This window comes from Hippocampus zosterae, chromosome 13 (assembly GCF_025434085.1).
Source record: "Hippocampus zosterae strain Florida chromosome 13, ASM2543408v3, whole genome shotgun sequence".
In the NCBI taxonomy this organism is placed as follows: Eukaryota; Metazoa; Chordata; class Actinopteri; order Syngnathiformes; family Syngnathidae; genus Hippocampus; species Hippocampus zosterae.
Window position 1 is genome coordinate 20,764,917 of NC_067463.1, and position 22,534 is coordinate 20,787,450.

General features: G+C 41.1%; 1 protein-coding gene and 1 long non-coding RNA gene across 2 annotated transcripts; both read right to left on the reverse strand.

Annotated features, from left to right (window-relative positions):
* Positions 1 to 525: 525 nt before the first annotated feature.
* Positions 526 to 21,284, reverse strand: patl1 (PAT1 homolog 1, processing body mRNA decay factor). The gene is made up of 20 exons (XM_052083768.1): positions 21,135 to 21,284; positions 18,278 to 18,386; positions 17,544 to 17,765; positions 15,680 to 15,919; positions 15,447 to 15,523; positions 14,374 to 14,454; positions 13,175 to 13,375; positions 12,792 to 12,893; positions 11,617 to 11,703; positions 10,037 to 10,257; positions 9,803 to 9,947; positions 9,240 to 9,357; positions 7,828 to 7,925; positions 7,035 to 7,094; positions 6,810 to 6,955; positions 4,956 to 5,115; positions 3,975 to 4,100; positions 2,131 to 2,222; positions 1,890 to 2,039; positions 526 to 969 (listed from the first exon to the last, which is right to left on the reverse strand). Exons 1-20 carry the CDS (start codon positions 21,147 to 21,149, stop codon positions 948 to 950), a joined length of 2,472 nt encoding a protein of 823 aa, XP_051939728.1. The 5' UTR covers positions 21,150 to 21,284; the 3' UTR covers positions 526 to 947.
* Positions 19,270 to 21,125, reverse strand: LOC127612968 (uncharacterized). Its single transcript, XR_007966023.1, has 2 exons — positions 19,525 to 21,125; positions 19,270 to 19,453 (listed from the first exon to the last, which is right to left on the reverse strand). It is a non-coding gene; the product is annotated as an uncharacterized LOC127612968 (long non-coding RNA).
* Positions 21,285 to 22,534: the final 1,250 nt, after the last annotated feature.

The following is a 22,534-nucleotide window of genomic DNA, read 5'->3' on the forward strand; positions in this document are numbered from 1 at the left end:
AGACAATGCCAGAATGGATGGCCGAGGCCACCACCGAGTTATAGAAAGTCTTAAGGAGTGACCCCTGAACCCCAAAAGACCTCGGCTCTGTTTATATTACTGTTGGACTTGGACAAGAAACACCTGACGGACGTCTCTGGAAAGTTGATCACAGTATTAATCAGCATGAAATTGTGCACCTTTGTGGACTTTTCACAGATAGCATGCCCCCATTTTGTCACCAAAGTGAAAAGAAATTCCTGGATCCTTACCGACATTATACAGGGTCTTCCCTTGGGCCTCTCACTAAAACAGAAATCAAGTGTGCAAAATTATCCTCTCAACCAATCCAAATAAAAATGTTTAAAGAGTCTTAAGACAAAATATCTGCTTGAATATCAGTTTATTTTAACTCTATTGAGTATAAAAAGCATGAATGAAAACTGCCAGATGGTTGAATCTTCATTTTGAGCCTTACTTCCGAATTGATGCAGTGCTTTTTCAGTGACTGGCAGTAATGTCTCATCAAATGTTTTTTTTTTTCCCCCAAGATGCGCACATTAGATTTCGGTGAGAGACTAAAAAAACAAAACCAACTCAACGCTCGGTTTCTATGATTAAGCCAATTTTATTCATGTATAAAGCGTCAAATAAAAGTTTATCCCAAGGCACTTTTGATGAGGAGCAGGTTGACAACCAACCTCTAAGTGTCCGCACCAACATTTGAACCTGGAGTCGAGTACGAAGCGCTGCAATTTGTTTTCATTACTCGACTAAGGTTGAGACAACTTTAAGTCTCCAATGATGTCAACTTAGAAAAGGTATAACCACACCTTCCTAGACTCAATACCATGCGCCTACGCGCGTGTGCGTGCATGCACGTGTGTATGTGAGCACCCCCCCCCCCCCCCCCCCACACACACAGGTCTTCAAGTGTGGGGTGGGCTGGATTGATGATGTAGAAACTTCTACCTGGACAAGTCAGAGATCCTGAGAAAAACAGAAAATATTTTCTTAGAAATTGGGAGTGATGGAAAAACAAAAAAAAAATCATGTCCACTAAAGGAGATTTCTTAAAAAATAATGCAGTGGTTCCTTGACTTATGAGCTTTACTCATCCTGTGACACAAATCATAACTCAATTTACGCATGTCTGAAATTGTTAGTGAGATGCGGAATGTTGGGCAGATTTGGTGGTATTGTTTTTTTTAATGAAATCAAAACAGAGCAATATAACATTATAAAGTGCACATCTAAGGTCAACTAGTACTCAGCCTAGAGTGGATTTAAACCATGGTTGCATACTTCGTTTTTCTCCAGTTTGCTTTGAACACAGCAGTCTGTTTCTGTACATTTGTTGGAGAGTAACGAGACCCCGGACACCAGTGTTCGTTATGTGCCGCTGTATTCAAAACTGGCGGCCGTACAAACAAGCGCAAGCACTTCCCCCGTGCTGCTGGGGCAAACCATTCTGAAAGAGGGGGGATTTCACTCCCCCTAACACAGTCAGGCTATGTTGATTGTGTTGGTCCTTCTTGCGCGGAAGTCTCTCTACGGTTATATATATATATCTGTAATGACCTCCCACTGAACATTCGGCAAGCCCCCTCGCTGCCCATCTCCAAAGCCCTCCTCAAAACTCACTTGTATTATTGGCATTCGACTCAGCATGACTTAGATTTGTTCTTGGTTTTACTGTTTGGTGCTTTCTACCGCCTTTATTACCGATTTGTCTTACTGTTTATTGTGCACGTTAAATTGCTCCATGTACAGCACTTTATATGCAGCGATGGCTGTTTGAAAGTGCTCTATAAATACTGTTGACTTGACTTGACCAAACCAGGCATACGCATGCGAATGAAAACCTTAAGCTCTCCATCCATGTGGTGTGTACATTGGATCTGACTCACTGTAGCTTTTCCTCTAACAAGTCCAAGCGCTGTCGGTCAATGAAGCGTGAAAAGAGGGTGATCAGGTTGGTGGGTGTGAAGAGAGGAGATGAAAGTGATGAAGCGGGGATGCTGAGCAATTCCCTGGTGACAGAAAACACCAGCTCTGTCCTAGAGAAGGAGAAAGGGGTAACATGTAATACACAAGAGTACAAACAAATAAGAGCAATGAAAGTGACATCTCAGAAGGGATCCATCTCACCATCGATTGTCATCCATGAGCTGACAGTTGGGGTCGGAGCTTTGCATTCTCTCTCCTTCACTCAAGATCAGATATAGCAGCGTCACACCAAACTGAAAAGAAACAAAATGACACATTCAGCCTGTGTGGCCTGTTACAAGTATGGCAGTGCAGTACCAGAGATGGCTATTCCGCCCCTGCAATGGAACCGTCTGTCCGTTCGGGACCCATTTTGGGAACACAGAACGCAAATATGGTACTTACTGACGCCCATTTCACGAGCAAGTCTGTCTTACGCGTATAATCTGCCAATACATGATTGTGATGCGCCGCTTACCTCGTGCGTGTTTACCATGTTTGTATGGGGGAGGGAGTGACTTAATGTTGCTTCAAGCTGACAGGAAGAGGAGCACTCGTCCTCCGTCTTAAAAGATTTACACATCGCAAGTCAGTCTGGTGACCGACGGTTGTGTTGGCAGGTAAATTATGCTTAGGTTGACAGTTAAACAATTGTACACAATTCAATCCATCTGGTTGAGAAAGCTGGTTGTGCTGTATGCCTCTCAGTCCCGTCCCACACTGTGTGTGGGCACGTGTTTTTTTAAATTTTTATTTTATTCGCTGCCTCTGCTCATTGATCCATCTGTATGTGACGTACTATGTCCATTTTCAACACAGACGCGAGGCGGCCAAGAGTTCATTTCAACCAACTTGGGCAAAATGGATTTGAAAGAGGACCGCTCTGGCCAGTGCCACCTTTGACCAAGCGGTCTTATTTTTGGGGTATTCCACCTAATAAGGGGCAGTTTGAGGAGAAGCAGCAGCAGGTGGCCCAACACGAAAAAAATTCTTTTGTGTGTAAAGTTGTTCACCCTGTTTATGTATATGGTTTTGTGTGCTAACCTGTTGTAGACTTTTTTCTTTTTTTTTTAACTGGCAGTATTAAAATACTGTTGACTCAAATAGATTCCAATGGTGAAATGTAAGGACGGCCAATCTTAAAAATCTATATAACCTCATAAAATTTAAGACTTGATTTAATGGATGGATAGATAGATAGATGGATGGATGGATGGATGGATGGATGGATGGATAGATGGATAGATGGATAGATGGATAGATGGATAGATGGATAGATGGATAGATGGATAGATGGATAGATGGATAGATGGATAGAGAGATAGAGAGATAGAGAGATAGAGAGATAGAGAGATAGAGAGATAGAGAGATAGAGAGATAGAGAGATAGAGAGAGAGATAGAGAGATAGAGAGATAGAGAGATAGATAGATAGATAGATAGATAGATAGATAGATAGATAGATAGATAGATAGATAGATAGATAGATAGATAGATAGATAGATAGATAGATAGATAGATAGATAGATAGATAGATAGATAGATAGATAGATAGATAGATAGATAGATAGATAGATAGATTCTTTTTTTAAGGTATTATTTCCAAATTCATAAATTCAGTGTTTTGAAAACTTTGGACTTTAACTTAACTTAAGACCCCTTGCACTCCCCAAAGCAAAGATTGGAAACGTAAAGACAGACAGATCTGTCCGTCTGCAGAGTGGACAAAGAGGCACTATTGAGACATTATTGTAGTAAAACTATTTACAAATGTATAATTCACTCTACGAATGTGTTTGAAAAAAAATCTATGCAATGATAAGACCGTGGGCTCACTCCATTTTACCAAGACAAAAATAATTGAAGATTAAAAACTGAAATTCAAGATGATAATAATCCTACAGTATAGTTATTGTCTAATTCAACATGTGGGAGTCCCATTCATTATCGTGCAGCATTTAATGCGTAATCAGTTGAGTCTTGGCATGTTATATACAATTGTGTGTACCTTGTTGTGCAGTACTGTAGCAAGTTGACCTTCACTGCCCTGAAGCTCCTGGAGCAAGTCTGTGAGGGCGGCGCTCGACATGGACATGATCACTGCTGAGACTGGCTCCACTAACCAGCACAGCACCTAATAAGAGCAGAAATATACAAGTCATGATGTGTATATACACTAACTGTCAAAAAACAAAGGCAAAAGTGATATTGTTGGCCTGAGTTGTAAAAACATCACGGTTATTATTATTATTATTATTATTATATAAAGTATGAGCCTTAATGGAGACTTCTTTCTTCTTACTTTTTTCTTTTCTGATTGATATAAAAACGATTTAGTATATATAAACACACAACGGGGTAGGACTAGATAAGTTTTTTACTTCTTCCTACGCCCTTTTTACTTTTTTATCTACCTTATTTTCTGTCAAATTATTACTGTATATGTTTTATGTTCAATAAACAAACTCGCAAAAATGAACCTTTGTACTCCTTATGCAAAAGCAGCTAGCTAGCAACAGCTTCGGCTGGCTACTATTGCGCCTAAAAAGGTTTTGGAGTTGCTTATAAGTAATTAATCCTCACCTGTGTGGTGGCGTATAAACGTCTGACGAATGTCATACTCACGAAGGGATGAACAAGAAAAGATGGGGAAACCTATGCTAAATGCTAGGCTAACCTAAGAGTGACACAGACAGTAAGTGCTTGGGTGATCGATGACACTTTTCACAGATGTCTGGCTAGCACCCTGTTGAATGTCCAATTTTGAAAAACCAAACTAGCAGACAGATTATTCAGTCTAAGATTCAGTAGAGAAAATCATACTCTTAACTGGAAAAAAACTGGAAATGATGGAACTCTTAACACAACACACGCTACAGTATTTTTTCAATTTCAAATTCCAACCCGAGTGGGTGCGTTTTGGACTGGAGGGCCACTCCTTTGATACCCTTATTCTATTGCAATATGCTGATAAAATGTTTTAAATCACCTGGTCCTGCTTGTCCTTCTTGGCCAGGGTCGGAAGGTTGCGGGCAATTGCCATGACAACAGCGGCAGCGTGAGAGGGGGGTAGGTAGGGGATGAGCCTGGAGATGAGCCGCTTGCCTTTCCTCACCGACATGATCATGACACAGCGCTCATCACTCACCCTTTCCACAGAGCAGGAGGAGAATCATTAGTGCGTGCTACGCACTATGTAGGCAAGTTCACATTTTTCATTCAATCAAGTATACGGTCAACTATCACCGATTCGCAAGTCACCATTTGTATAACAGAACAATTTTCTGAAACACGCGCCCATCTGAGGATCACTAAAAATATTGCACATTTATTTTTGTGCAGCCATTGATAGGAGGGAGCTAGCGCTGCTTCCCAATACATAAAAATATAATTTACTATTTTCCCAGTAGCCTTATTTAAAACACATTTTTGTGCTTCGGGTGGCAAAGTGTTAGTGAAAGGACCAACCGCATTTGCTCTGTCGGCTTGGAACATAAACTGAGAAAGATTTAATTTGAAGCCTTTGTTTTCAAAACACTACTTAAAGTACATGGTATCGCTTTGAGCAGGGGTCTCCAACGTGGTGCCCGCGAGCACCAGGTAGCCCGTGAGGACCACACCAGTAGCCCGCCAGTGCTAGGATTGTGATTTGCTCGTAGAAATTATGATTTAAAAATGCAAACATGGGCAGTATTATAGATTCTATAGCTACCTATTTAGCTATCTAACTAGCTAGCTACAGTATATATCTAGCTAGCTAATGTTCTAATATTATTAAATGTAATTTGTACAAATGTTATTTTAGACGTGTATCAATTTAGTAGCCCTTCACACAATCAGGACACAAGAAGTAGCTCTCACTCTCAAAAAGTTTGGTGACCCCTGGCTTTGAGGCATATAGGTAGTTTTAAAATTCATTCATTCATCTTCGTTACCGCTTGATCCTCACTAGGGTCGCGGGGGGTACTGGAGCCCATCCCAGCCGTCTCCGGGCAGTAGGCGGGGGACACCCTGAATCGGTTGCCAGCCAATCGCAGGGCACACAGAAACGAACAACCATCCACGCTCACACTCACACCTAGGGACAATTTAGAGTGTTCAATCAGCCTGCCGTGCATATTTTTGGAATGTGGGAGGAAACCGGAGCACCCGGAGAAAACCCACGCAGGCCCGGGGAGAACATGCAAACTCCACACAGGAAGGCTGTGGAGATACATTCATTCATTCATCTTCCAAGTCGCTTGATCCTCACTAGGGTCACGGGGGGTGCTGGAGCCTATCCCAGCCGTCTTCGGGCAGTAGGCGGGGGACACCCTGAATCGGTTGCCAGCCAATCGCAGGGCACACATAGACGAACAACCATCCACGCTCACACTCACACCTAGGGACAATTTAGAGTGTTCAATCAGCCTGCCACCCATATTTTTGGAATGTGGGAGGAAACCGGAGCACCCGGAGAAAACCCACGCAGGCCCGGGGAGAACATGCAAACTCCACAGAGGGAGGCCGGAGCTGGAATCGAACCCGGTACCTCTGCACTGTGAAGCCGACGTGCTAACCACTGGACTACCGGGCCGCCCTAGTTTTAAAATCTCTTTTTCAAATTAAGAAAAAAAAAGAAAAAGATTTGGGATTTTAAAAAACCCAAAACAAAGAAACCTTGAACAGTTTATATAGTGACCATGGTTTCTACCAATGCCAAGCCGAAAATATGGAGTCACTTGGGTTTCAAATGAATGATAGAAGCAAGTCTATACATTTCACGACTATTCAAAAGGCTTTTATCAAAATTGTTTTCTATTCATGGTCGGTCGTGGTCCCGAACCCTGTAAATTATCCCCACCTGTCGTCCCACTCCTTCTCTTGCAGCGAGTTACAAAGTTGCATGGTATTGGTTTTGTGCTGTTCCAGTAAAGCCTCCCTGTCCTCCTCTGGTGCATGGACAAACCGTTTCTCAAAGTCTTGAACCTCGAGCAGCAAACTGTAAATCTGGAGAGGGTGAGCAAAAATATACTTTCAGCACTCGGGGGGGGTGAAAATGTGGAAGGTTAACCAATTGCCATCTTACCTTTTCCACCGTGTAGAGAATCTGTCGTCTTTTATTCCAAACCTGCTTTTCCCTCTTCTCCTGGTCATGAGAACATATAGAATGTCAGAAAAATGACTCAACGAGATATGAAAGATGGCGTTTCCGAAGGGAACTAACAATTTGTTATTTCATCAACACTAAAACAGACACGGCGGCCCGGTAGTCCAGTGGTTAGCACGTGGGCTTCACTGTGCAGAGGTACCGGGTTTGATTCCAGCTCCGGCCTCCCTGTGTGGAGTTTGCATGTTCTCCCCGGGCCTGCGTGGGTTTTCTCCGGGTGCTCCGGTTTCCTCCCACATTCCAAAAACATGCGTGGCAGGCTGATTGAACACTCTAAATTGTCCCTGGGTGTGAGTGTGAGTGCGAATGGTTGTTCGTTTCTGTGTGCCCTGCGATTGGCTGGCAACCGATTCAGGGTGTCCCCCGCCTACTGCCCGGAGACAGCTGGGATAGGCTCCAGCACCCCCCGCGACCCTAGTGAGGATGAAGCGGCTCAGAAGATGAATGAATGAATGAATGAATAAAACAGACACCGTGCCATCCATTTGGGTGCAAAATTATCTGTGCATCTTTTGAACTTTTTGATGACGTTCCTCAAATGATCACAGCCGAGTGGATTTGCTTCCTGGAGGGGTGCCCATCATTTTGATTGATGGGTGTGTATCTAATGTATATGGAGGACAAAGCAAGGCTCTTCGTCTCGCTCTACCAACTGCGAACGATGGCGTGACTGATCGAAGAGAAGTGCACGCAGACACACTATGAAACGTACCTCGTCGTCCGAGCGCGTGGTCACTACTGCGTCAATCATTTTACGTGGATTGTTGACACTTGACACTGTCAATTTACCCAAAGAGCCTGCAAATTGAACTGTGAAAAAAACAAATGCATTAAATAGAGCTCATAATTATTGTATATCTATAAAGAATTGCAATCTGGAGAGTGTGCATAACAGATCTGTCGTAAGTACTCTATGACTACCGTATTTTCACGACCATAAGACACACATTAAAGTCTTACATTTTCTCCAAAATGGACAAAGCGCATAATAAAGCAAAGGAAAAGCAATCATCCAGGCCTGTCTTCATTTGTGAGAAAGAATTCCACCTATAAAGCTTCAACAATTTGTGTCCTAAATTACCAAATGTTGATCGAATGTCGTCAAAAGAAGAGGTGATGTCTGTCATGATTCGGTTTAGGGACCAACAGGTGGCACTGTAGGGCTCCCCTGGCAGCTGCACAACCTGTTTAAGTTGTGTTTAATTCGGGCTTTAAAAGGACTCCCAGCCCGAACACTCAGTGTCGGGTCATTGTTGCTTCTTGCTACTGTCACGCTTTGTTGGTTGCTGTTGCTTCTTGCTACTTTCATGTTTGTTTCAGTCATGTTTAGTTCATTGTTATGTTTTAGATTCGGTCCTGTTTTTGTTATTGAGAGTTTTTAGTTTCTGCCATGGTTTTTGTTTGTTACTTTGGGCTTTGTTTAGGATTTAGTTTTCTTGTTTTAAATACAATTCTTCAAATATATCCTGCTTCTGTCCCCTGCCTGCTTTTTTGGGGTCCTCCACCACCTCGCAACGTGACAATGAATCAGAATCAGAATCAGAATCATCTTTATTGGCCAAGTATGTAGAACACGCAAGGAATTTGTCTCCGGTATAACACGCTGCACTAGTATCATCGTAAACAACAAAATCATTGAACCATTTTAGAGTAACCAGTAGTTTTGTAGTACCATTTTGTGGTGCAAGAAGAGTGACTATGTCAGTGACTGTTTAAGGAGTTAATGGCTAGAGGGAAGAAGCTGTCACACAATGTCACACAGTCTTAAACAAGACCCTGTCCAAACTTCTTTTGGAACGTGTTAGAGCCACAAAATTATAAGTCAAAGTTTATTTGCTGTTGTGTATTCAATTAAATATAGGTTGGCGTTTGTTTTACCACTTTAAGACTGCGCCCAATGATACAGCGCGTTTTGTCTATGTGTAAAATACAGAAATAGCATCCATTAATGAGACTGCGCCCAACCATACGGTGCGACGAATGGTCGTGAAAATACGGTAATTAAACTAATTAAGATGGTATAACTGCCGTGCCTGTTTCCCGAGGGGACATTAGTGTGGGAGAGAGTGTGAGTGTACCCACAGGACAGGCCCATGTTCCGGTTCTGCTCGTGTTCACATTTACCTGGTCTGTAGGTGTGCTCAATCTTGGCAACTTGTGGAGTGATGAGCTTGGTAGTGTGCTCCTTTTTACTGCTGTCTCTCTCTTTTTCCTGACGTTTCTCCATCTTTTCGTAGTAGTGCTACGTAAAAATATAAGGATGGACTATGATCAGAGAATCATGATACAAAATTAAAGCGTCGTTTAATTGGCTTGGACTTCGATCGTATTCGACGGCATAAATGCGCGCCATTTTTTTTCTCTCACAGTGGGAACCCTTGAGATTGAACATAATCAAATCCTGGTTGACCTTTTCTTTTGTTTGCTATTAGACTTGGTATTTTATTTAGACTGTAGGAATGGAAGGAAAGTAATTCAATCTGAATTAATGCTCACTGAAGTTGTGTATGATGTCACACATGTGGAGCAAATTCTTTTGGAAAAACTGTTGCCAAAAACAAAAAACACACACACCGTGTTAAGCCATTTATGCTTACAATGTGATGAAATTAATTAAAAGTAAATAAATAAATACAAAATAGACGATTCAAAGTTTCAACACAGAATACACTAACATCCTAACAAACCTGATAGTAGTAGTCATCCAGGAAAGGGTCGGTGCTTTGAAGCTGCATCATTTGGATTTTGGTGACCCATTCCTTCTCTTTCTGAGTCATCAAGTTACTGTATGGGTCTCTGCTGCGCCAGTCCCCTCCGGTTCTGCTTCGGTCTCTTCATGGCAATCAAATGGTATGAATCGGATTGGTTTTATGAGACCTGGTATTGTTGAAAATACAAATGCACTTCAGACAAGAACATACCCGCCCCGGTTTTGCATGCGTTGGGTAAGTATGCGCCGGTGTTGAGGATGGAGATGAGTGGCGTTGTGCCCGATTGGTGGCATGTGGTTGGGATGACCATGAGGATGCGGGGGGCCCATTCGATGACCGAGTGTTGGGTGTGGGCCACCGAAAAATGGTCTGAAACCGCCACCAGCTGGTAACAAAGTCGGCACCGGACCACCACGGGGAACTCCAGCCACCTAAAAACAGGGAAGTGTGTGATGTAATTAAAGTCATACAGGTCAGTAGATACAGCGCGGTCATTATACGCATATAATTTGCACGAAAAAAAAAAACAACAACAAAAACACAGGGACCTTTTGGAATTAACTGGATTTTTTTTTAATGCTCATAAAGTATGATCTGGTCTTCATTTTCTCATCACAACAATAAACCAAATAATTACACATATCCATGTTTTTATTGAACACAACACAAAGCAGGGTGGATAAAGTTGATAAATCAGATTTAGTTGAGCATCCTTGCAGCAATATCCTCAACCAAATCTTGACTGTGGTTCAGACCCACACAATAGTCAGGATAAATTTTGGAACGTTTCTCTTAAAAAAAAACAACAAACCCCCCAACTAATTTAGGCAATATTCTTGGGCTCTCTATGTGATGATACTAGTGTAGCCTCTACTGGAGACAAATTCATTGTGTGTTCTACATACTTGGCCAATAAAGATCATTTTGATTCTGAATGACTCTCTGAACGTCATGCCGCAGCATCCAAATTGGGTTGAGGTCAGGAATCTGACTTGTTACTATCAACCAATTATTCCCGAGGGGTTCATTGTTAGTCATTCACTGTGTTATTTTATATTGTTCTACAGTGCATTTGTTGTATTGTTAAATACAAATGAATGGCACATGTTTTATGCTAATAAAATGTTGAATCACTTTATAATTAATTATCTTTGTTGTCAGTACCAATGCTTCAAAATTTTATAGCTTATTGATACTGCAGTTAAAAAAAACAACAACAAAAAAAGTTTAGTACCAGGCTTCATTACCCATCTCCAGACAATTAGTTTTCCATGCTATTGTGCGCGTGTATGTATATATAGATGTGTGTGTATGGAGAGAGAGAGAGTTGGTCCTTCTTCCGCGCAAGTGAAATCCCCCCTCTTTCAGAATGGTTTGCCCCAGCAGCACGGGGGAAGTGCTTGCGCTTGTTTGTACGGCCGACAGTTCTGAATACAGCGGCACATAACGAACACTGGTGTCCGGGGTCTCGTTATTCTTCAACAAACATACAGAAACAGACTGCTGTGGTCAAAGCAAACTTGAGAAAAACGAAGTATGCAACCAAAAAGAGAAAAAGCGGCTGGATAGCTCAGTTGGTAAGGCATTGGTTTGGCATACGGGAGACGGTGGTTCGAATCCCACTTGGGGAAAAAAAATGAGCACATAACACCATCCAGTGTGGGTCCTTGGGCAAGATCCTTCACGCTAATGCCTACCTCATACAATGATGAGAGACAATACAATGAATGACATGCCGGCTCTGACATCGCCCGAGAATAGAGAATATTTACTGTAGCTGTATTACTGACCTGAGAGTTGAGAAGCTGGGCCCGTTGAATCTGTGACAGCACTGGACTGACTCTTGGAGAAAATGGTCCACGACACAGTGGTGAGTTCTTGTGGTGGAGGGTCATGAAGGGGAGGCAAAAAAAAAAACATGGGGCATATATTATAGTCTATTTATTATAGAAAGTGACAAGATGAAACAATTGAAATGTTAACTAAATAAAAAGTTGATCAGGTTCTTTGTCCATATGAATTTCGGGCACCAAAAAAAAAAAAACTTTAATTAGGCCCCGTTTCTTAGTGTTTTGTCCGAATGAAATGAAACTTTGGCCATAACTAGTTTATTATATTCAAAACATCACATCAAAACACTAGGGGTCTTTGGCCTTTTTTCTCCGTTTAGGTCCGGGCTATGGGGTGCCCACTCAAAATAGTCTTGAGACTGATCACTCTGAATCACTCGGAAAACGGGCCCCGAATTAGAGTTGGGGCCCGTTTTTTTTTTTTTGGGTCACCCTGTACTGTAAAAAAGGCTACATTGATTGATTGATTTTTTTCCCCCCCACAATGACAAAATAGCATTGGCGCACCGTGTCCCCAGTTGGAGTATCTACAGCAGGGGTGCCCACACGTTTTCGGCCTGAGATCTACTTATGACATGGCTGAGTCAAAATGATCTACCGCCAGTTAAAAATGAAAAACACATTATATATATATTTTGAATTATTTTTATTTGTAATAAACGTTTTGTAATGACCTTACTCTGACGACTTGCAGTGAATTAAATCAGACAGGGATGCATAGTCCGGACAGTAGCTGCTGATGGGCAGCCTCAAGCAGATTTCCAGATGCTCATCAGTCATGGTGAAACAGTACTTGGATTTAACGATCTTCATGTGGGAAAAGACTGACTCACATAAATAAGTGGAGCCAAATAATGCGGTCAAAAAGGTCCTCTGGGACTAAGTTCCAGAATTGCGTAGTAATGCGTTACTGGGGTATTAGATCGGGACTTGGTTTCGTCAGATACTCAAAATCAAGTGACTCTGACTCGGGTGCAAAACAATGTGAGTGGAACGTCGATGTTATGTAGTAATTGATTATTTTCCGACATCACTTTTTTTTTTGTTAAAATTGAATAATGTCAGAGAAACATTGAACCCCATCAAGAGAAGGTGGGTAAAAAAAAAAAACTCACAGCGAAATTGAGGAGAGTGTTGGGTGACAAACGTTCAGGAAAAGGAGGAGGGTATCGGTGTTGGATCGGGGCTCTCACGTGAACTGCGGTGGGATGATGAATCTTCAAAACACAGAAAAAGAAGAAAGTTATAGTGCGAATAGAACAGACGGTAGTGAACTCATACCACGGGATTGTGAAAAGCTGCTTGGACTCTCGATAAATTAAGAGTCTGTCAAGAACAAAAAATATGAATGTGACGATAGGTTGGTTTGGCGAGCTAAAGACAGTCGCATCCAAATTATCACATGACTTCGACAATTTCTGTCACTAAATATTTTATTTAGCTCATACATGTGGACTTGTGCGTGTTCCTAAGACAGTGTCTTGTTCAAAGTTTGTACCTGATGGTTTAAGGAGTGACCCAATGGTTGCTTCGGTGGAGTTCCAATCGGCACTGCCCTTACTGGAGGGGAGCCAATCACGGGAGAAGACGAGCGCGGAGGTGGAACCCTTTCTGACAGATCCCGTGCTTCGTCATTCCTCCCCTGAGACGGACGTTTTGGAAGTCCCACCTCTTTTATTATTGACATTAATGGACTATCCTGAAGAGGCAGCAAAAAACAGGTACAGGGTATTAAAACAAAAAAATAACCATAATCTAATAACACAAATAACCTGTGCCAGATTGGTTTTGAGGAGTGGTGTCAAACATTTTATTTCAGGGGCCTCAATCACCACAATGTCAACTGGGCCCTTCGAGTGCAGTATATTGGAGGCCGAATAAGTCATGAATAACAACTAAGTCTAAAATGTTCTCAATGTTTTAGTATAAATAACTGAAAGTATATACTGAAAAAAATCATTAATTACCATCTTGTTGCAAATCAGTCAATTACAGATAATGTGTTCTATTTTGCACCCTAATTTGGGTTGGAATTTCGGGGCGTATGTTTGACATCAATGCCTTTGGAGAGTGAATTTCTTAAATCAACAACTAATATTTATAATTAGAATAACAATATCCAAGCTTGTTATCCTGACTTTGTTCACTTCCAAGAATTGCAGACAGAGAAAAAAAATATATAATTTACAATTTAAGTCTTTTTCTGACAAATGCTGTCCCATCTGAAGTATGCACTCTTCCTATTGAGACGTGTTAAGGGTTTGTTTGTTTGTTTGTTTGTTTATTGAACATAAAACATATAGTTATAATTTGACAGAAAATATGGTAGATAAAATAGTAAAAAGAAAGAAATCAGTCTTCGTTCAACACAGTTATTATGTTCAAGGGAGTAGGAAGAAGTTAAAAACGTATCTAGTCCTACCCCGTTATGTGTTTATATCTAATAAATCATTTTTATATCAATCAGAAAAGAAAAAAAGTAAGAAGAAGTCTCCATTAAGGCTCATACTTTACCCTTAAGCGTGATATTTTTACAACTTTTGGTTTGTATCTGGATTATATACATCCACACCCTGGCGCTCTAGGGAGTGTGTTTGTTTTGTCTTAGTGGTCAAAAATATTTCGTTGAAATTTAATAATAAAAAATAAATACATACATTTTTTGAAGGAAAGGAAAGAAAAGAAAAAATGACTCACCTCCATGTGTGGAACTAATCCGGGGCAACCACTGACTGGTCCAAAACCCATACTGTTCTCCCAGATATTACGTGAGTTCATCTAAGAGCGATGAGGGGGGGGGGGGGGGGGAAAACATGATCACGACTATATATAGTTTCATCAAATGAACAAGCTGCTGCAACGGCATGAGTAAATAAAATAAAGGCCAACAATGTTGCCCTCCTCAAAAAATTGAAGGGAATATTTTGTTCCTTTGATTTTTTGAGGAGTTTATCTATCTATCTATCTAGCCATCCATCGATACACACACACACAGTATATAAATATATATATATTAGAGCTGTCGATTAAAATATTTAATCTAATTAAAAACGCAACTGCCATAATAAACTCAAATGAACTAAAAATTAATTGTGATTACTCACGCATTTTTTATTGTTTCTGTATTTCCTCTTCTATTTTTTTGTCCTATTTTTCCCAATTTTAATGCTCTCATCAACATGGAATCGTGAATCAGTTTTCTATGTGCAAAATGCAAATATTTTCTGGAATAACAATTTGGATTTTCAATTTTACATGAACGTTTTTCAATTGGAGCAGTTATTCAGACACAATTTTTTCCTGCTTGGCTCTCGACGAAGGTGGACGATTTTTGCTCAGCCCCTGGCCTCCCCCCACCCTCTCCTTGCTCGCCACTTAGTCTTTGTGCTGTCTTTGTCTAACTTTTCCGAGCCTCCTACGGTATTTTCATCCGAAGAACCATGGAATTAGTTGGCTGGTCTCTCGATGCAATCAACAAAATGTTTTCTACAAAAAGAGCAGGCAGTGTGGAGCCTACTTGCCCCTTCGGGGACATTTACTGCCGGATACGCCCTCGATCAATGGAGAAAGCGGAGAATGGTGTGCCTGTAAATACTGTCCGTTGAGGATGTTGAAGACATCTACATTATCGGCCTTCTGATAGCAGGTATGCTGATGTTTGGTGTTAGCAGCTTCCTATTCTATCGCAAAATTCAAACGACGGGAGCGGCTCTATTGGTAGTGAAGAAGCTGCCGGTCAATTTGAATAAGAAGAAGAATTAAACACTAACCTGGCCAATGCTACCAGGTAATGAACGAAGTAAATGTTGTTGCTGTTGGTAGGTGAGCATTGATGAGGGAGGCTGGCCTGCGATAGAAAAAAAACTTTCAGTCAAGCAGGTTATAGAATTAAACTACCAGTACATTTTCTGATCTTAACATCATACTATTTTCCAAAAATGAAAGTGTCATGGATGACACGGGAACTAAGAACAGACTGTGTATGTTTGTTTTTACACCCAACCTGAGGCGGAGGACCCAGGAGGCCGCTGGTGCCGCTGGGGGTGCTGGTGTGGGTGAGGTGAATGAGAAACGGGGGAAGCTTGGTGCAGGAGTCTGGGCCTTGTCTCATGCCCCAACCTTTGGTTTGGGGGAAAAACAGGCCTTTCTGCTGCTCCGACTCCTGCAATAGCCGGGTCAGCTTCCAGGACAAGTCTTGCCAGCGATTCAGCCAAGTCACCTTCCCTTCTTCCATCTTCCACATCTGACAGGAGAAATACAGGGTTAAGGTCCAGTCTTTTGCTTCTATACAGTGCTTGAAAGAAATATTTAAACCTCTTGAATTTGATCACAATTTCTGACCTTACAATCACAAACCTAAATGTATTTTGTTGAGATTGTAAGTGATAGACCAACACAAAGCAGCTCATAATTGTAAAGGGAAACAAAAATGATATTTTTGATATCATGACTCTGATACCCCGATACAATTCAGTGTCATTGCCTTTGGAATTGCAATTGTAATTGCCTTTGGAAGTCACCTAAATGGTAAATTCAGCCCGACTGTTTGTAATTTGCTCTCAATACAAATACAACTGCTCTGTGCATGGCTCAGTGGTGTGTTCAGAGAACACTCATGAACAAACAGAAAACCTAGCTACTCACCAAAGGAGTCAGAGTGAAAGTTGTGGGGAAGCCGGTTTAGGTTATCAAAAATATCCCACGTTTTTTACTTTTTTTTTTCAGGTTTTCACCCAGAAAAATGTGAAACGCTTGTTCCCAGAGAAGGCAAAGCCATGCATTGGAAACAAGCCACAAATATAGAACAAAACTGAAGTGAATATGCCGCAAGAACAAGCAGGACTGTCAGAGCAACAAAATCCGGGGTCTGGTGATATCTATGCATTCCAGAGTTCAGGCTGTAACGTACTGCAAAGGATTTGCAAAAGAGGATTAAAAAGCCAAATGTTTGATTTCATTTGTCCCATTACTTTTGGTCCCTCGAAGGTGGAAGGCGGTTATACAAGCTGTTGTATATCTACACTGTTCAACTGATTTGGATGTAAATATTTTAGAATTAAAGCAGTATGTCTGCAATTAAGGACCAACTTATTGGTTTCAATTCAAATCCATTCTGGTGTTTAGAGCCAAAATGATGAGAATTGTGTCGATGTCTAGCAAACAAGTACGTGATGTCACAAGGCCAAATTCACAATGACTTGCTGAAAGCCATTGTCATATTTTCAGAAAAAAGGCATCTCATAAAGATCAAAGTGTTAGTGTAATTTCAGACTTGGTGGATGGACAAGTACTCCAGAGATGTAAAACAAATTAAAAAGTGAAATTCCCATAATTTGTTCCATTTTAGCTTAAATACAAGATCCATTTCAAAGTTCAACCAATTATTTCTAACTCAACTTCTTCAAACTTGAAATTTAAAAACAAGATTTACATATTCATTCATTCATTCATTCATTCATCTTCCTCACCGCTTGACCCTCACTAGGGTCGCGGGGGGTGCTGGAGCCTATCCCAGCCGTCTTCGGGCAGTAGGCGGGGGACACCCTGAATCGGTTGCCAGCCAATCGCAGGGCACACATAGACGAACAACCATTCGCACTCACACCTAGGGACAATTTAGAGTGTTCAATCAGCCTGCCATGCATATTTTTGGAATGTGGGAGGAAACCGGAGCACCCGGAGAAAACCCACGCAGGCCCGGGGAGAACATGCAAACTCCACACAGGGAGGCCGGAGCTGGAATCGAACCCGGTACCTCTGCACTGTGAAGCCGACGTGCTAACCACTGGACTACCGGGCCTTACATATTCATGTAAAATGGTATTCAAGATTTACAGATCAATGACATTTGTTTTGATGTCACGAACCTGACTGATGTCTACCAGAGGAAGAGGAGTGGTGGGGTAAAGACGACGCTGAGTGAAAGGGAAGCTGGCCGGCTGTAGATGTGACATGGGTAGATGATGAATCCTCAGATGCTCCGAAATTTGATTCATCTTTCACCCCAACTCCTACCCCAAGTCCCTCTCCAAGTTCATCTCGCTCATCAAGCTCAGCAAGGCGCTTATGTTCCTCTTGCCAGTCATCATCTGGAAAAAGAGATAATCCAAACTAGTGGTTTGTTATACAATACATCTGTTAGATTCGGTTTGGGACCAACAGGTGGCACTGTAGGGCTCTATTATGAAAGAAACAAGTAACAATATAAATCAATTCTAAATATTTCATACTATATTAATATACTTTCAAAATTAGAACATTCCTACTTGCTGCTATAAACCGAGACGCAAGTTAATTTTTGGTTCTGGTTCAATTTAGCACATGTGATTTTCCTTCTAGAATCTAGACACTTAATGGTGCTTTCTAGTATTTTTTTTCTCAAATTTTAAATGTTCACAAAGCGTTTATTTCGAGCCTTGCTACTGTGTAAAAACTGTTATATATTTAGTTTTTATTTTTAATTAAAATGTTTCGTATTCAATTGTGCACAAGTGGTTTTTAATTTTTTTTTCCTTCCAAAAATAAGGGCTTATTGTCCAGAAAGCACAGTACATTTTTCCAAGGTGGGTAATTAACCGATGTACTAAACAGCATAACTAACCTATAGCCCCAGCCCCAAAGGTGTCATCGTTAAACTGGTCAATGTCATCCTCTTCTTCTTCTGCTAATCCGTCATCTTCCTCTTCCAACGTACAGTCTTCATCCAGGGACTGGAAAATAAGACAAGAGAATGGAATTGAAATTCATTCATTCATCTTCCGTACCGCTTGATCCTCACTAGGGTCGCGGGGGGTGCTGGAGCCTATCCCAGCTGTCTTTGGGCAGTAGGCGGGGGACACCCTGAATCGGTTGCCAGCCAATCACAGGGCACACAGAGACGAACAACCATCCACGCTCACACTCACACCTAGGGACAAATTTAGAGTGTTCAATCAGCCTGCCATGCATATTTTTGGAACGTGGGAGGAAACCGGAGCACCCAGAGAAAACCCATGCAGGCCCGGGGAGAACATGCAAACTCCACACAGGGAGGCCGGAGCTGGAATTGAACCCGGTACCTCTGCACTGTGAAGCCCACGTGCTAACCACTGGACTACCGGGCCGCCCATGTGTCAATCAATAAAATACAAAAAATATACTGTCCAAAAACTGTTTATATAACAAAAACTGTAACACAGGTGTATCCCAAAAAATCACAACAGTAAAATACGTACAGTATTTTAATGTTTATTTTTTTTCTGTCTTGGGGGAAAAAAATGTGTATTTTGGATTGTTTTGTTGGATGCATTCTTTGGTTTATGACAATGTTTGCCTGCGTGTCATACAGTTTTCTTGCTAGTTGCAAGCAACTGTCCCGTTGATCACCGATGTCTGGTAATTCTCGTGCATACTGAAGGATTTTTGTTGCCATTTGCATTGCTTCCTTGCTGGATGGTGGCTTGTCATCAGGAGTTGAATCGATGCCTTGTTTTTTAAAGTTTCGTAGATTTGCGTCTTCCCGACTCCAAGTGTCTGCTGGATCTTTTTAACTTTGTGTCCAGCCTCGCTCAAACGGATGCATTTCACTCGCTCCGCTCCAGTCGTTAACAGTTCTTCATGCGATGATCTACACGACGTAAGTGAATAAAGTTAAAATCTTTCGCAATTACAGTAAAACGCACGCCAATAAAAAGTCGCTTACACGTCTTCGTTTCGAATCCGATGAATGAAAACGGCGAAGCGAACACGTTTCTTCGGTCATGTCGAGTGGGTGCTGCTTTTAAGATCGTGCCGCGTTCTCCAGGACGTAAGTGAATAAAGTTAAAATCATTCACAATTACAGTAAAACGCACGGCAATAAAAACTCACACGTCGTCGTTTAGAATATGATGATCGAGAAACGTGAAGTGAAAACTTATTTCAGCGTCAGTATTTTCCGTCGCATCGGGTGGGCTTTGCGTGTATTTAAGCTCCCGCGGCATTACACCTTCATCCGGGTTACGGGTAGTGGAATTTCCGCTTACGCAACTTCCGGTAACACGTAATATCGTAGTCAAAATGTTAATGCATAGGTTTTTATTACGGGTGAAGGATATTCCTTTCTATAGAATTCCGGGGATGGGAATATTTACTGTACTTGCCAGGAATTACTGTGTAAACCCAAGAAGCTCCTCCAACATTCAATTTAAGGACACAGACACTCACACACATAACAGTTAAGAGCTAAAGTAGACATCACAACTCTGCAAACACCAACAGCTGATATAGCACGACACAGTAACATGATTTTGGCAGCAATCGAATTAAATGAGACGCGTGTGTGTGTGTGTGTGTGTAAGGAATTTAGGCAAAACAGAGAAGACAGATGAAGCTGGAAAAATATAACTACAAGTTGTTATTTATCACAGCAATTTGCAATTTGATTTCTTGATAAAGCAAATTTTTTGTGGTCTACTTAAATAATTCATTTGACATTACATTTTTAAAAAACCCGCTAAATTAGAAGAGAACGACGACCAAATATATAATTACTTTATCTTAGTAAATAATGTTGAGTTAATAACAGAGTGCTGCCACTGCATTAGTCATCTGCATTACAATTAACAGTGAGAAGCATGATTATCCAAAGATGTAGGTTTCAATGTTTTTTTTTTATAGTACAATCACACCCAAAAGGTTATGTTGTCTTTCTTTTAAGGCTCTACCCAACTGTAGGGGCTTTAGGGTAGGCTAGCTACTTTTGCCAATTTATTGTAGCTTTGCTAGCTACGTTTCTCTTGTGGGTAGCATTAAGCTAACAAGTTCGTGTTTTAAATGTGAGAGATAATTATTTGTTGAAACAACTAAAGCTCCCGTGCGTAATTAATGGTAGCACGAAGATTGCCAACAAGATGGAAAATATTGGGATAACGACGGGTTAGATAACGGTGTCTGCGATGACTGAGCACGTCCATTAATTTTATCTAACGCGGAGTTAAAATGTACGTCCAAGGTGTGACCGCAGTTTCACCTCCAAGTTAGTGGCTTCCCGGTTACCTGAGCACGAGGCTACAAATAGTAAAGACAGTGAGAATCTGTGCATTTTCTTTGGGTGTTTTGTCTGTCACCACACAGGACAACCCATTAGCAACAATGCTAATCCTGACGTTATCTTGCATCACGCACGACCTCCAATATCAACCCTAAAATTGACCAACCCTGTGTAGTTTTGGCATCATTTACCAACGACAAACAGAGGTTGGGTAACCATATGATTTAGGGGAAAAGCAGAGCTGACGTAACCCTCCACGGTGCACAGGCACAGGCAGACAGTGCCGCGCTGTTCTTCCTCCTGCGGCTCAGTACAGCAGGCAAGTGGGCTGGCTTCACAGGCCGCCAAAGGGGCAGTCGCAAGATTCCTTATATAACTGCCATTAGTGTTCATTTTTAAAATGTGAGCTATTTCCCGAAACACAGCATTTAATATTCGGGTTACTCACCTGAAATCGAAACATCTTTCAGGGTAGGTAGGCGCATCAACAGTGAAACAGCGCGCGAGTGACGCACTCGTTACGTTCACGTGAACGTGCGTTTGGACATGACGTGAACGAGCACGCATTCGGACGCGGACGAGTACGCTCCTCTTGATTCTCTCCTGATTTGATTTGCTGGTGGACCAACGGTTATTGTATGAAGCATTTTAAAAACCTGTAATGTCACTTAGCAAAAAGTTAACTGTGTAAAGAAAAGAAAGTCGGGCAGGGTTATTGAAGTGGAATATATGCTATCGACACATTTAGGTACCTTAATGAAAAACAACTCTGTTTTAAAAAAATTAATCATCATATTGTAGGCAAACCTTAGTATCCTAGCTTTCTAATTTAATTTATTAATATTTCTATTACATTAAATTCTATGATTTAAAAATTAAGTTTGTGAGTTTCTCAACATGTCACGTCCAGACTTTTTCCAGACATATATGACTCCAGGATTATTTAATGTCTCACTGGTACAGGGGGGGCTTAATCGATGTCGAGAAAAATGACAAGAGATGGCTAAAATCAAATTAACATGTGACCACTCAAAAATCCATCCATTTTCGGATCGACTTAATCCTCACAAGGGTCGCGGGGGTCCTGGTGCCTATTGCAGCCGTCTTCGGCAGTAGACGGGGGACAGGGCGAGTTCAGTTTCCAGTTTTGGTGTGTGATGTGTGAATGGTTGAATCAGTTAACTACAGAACGTATAATCTATAGTACGGTTAAATCAAGAAGTCTCCTTCCATGCCATGTCTAGTTGTTTGCGTGGTAGAATATAAAGCGCAATGTAAATTCTGTTTCCTAATGAGTGATTCTAAGTAGCATCAATAAAATTATACAAGGAAATATTATGGAATTAAATCAGAAAAATGCCAGGGTTTCATATATTGTTTATTCTTACATGTACAGTATTAATCAGTCGTACTCAAGCATTTTTGTAATTACATCACTTTTTTTCTGGCTCCCATCAGACCAAAATAATCCCAAAAATTCACATCAGGAGGATGAACTCTGGACAAACCGCTAATGGCGAAGAAATGTTGCTCTGAAAGAAGGAACAAAACATGAATGAGGTATTTGCCTTTTTCCACTTTGCTCAAATAGCTCAAACACTGCAAAGAATACATCAGAATATCACTCTTCATCAAGACATTAGATCTCAACAATATAATGAACACATGTTTAGGTCGTCAGAGCAAGAGATTGAACAAAATACAAGGATACTAAAAAAAAAAACATTTCAATCCTAAAAATCCCCTTTGAACATTCTCAAACCATCCAAAAAAATGAAAGTTTAAAAGGATTTTAGGTGCATTATAAAATCATTTGACACGCAAACAAAAGTATATCATCACATTCCT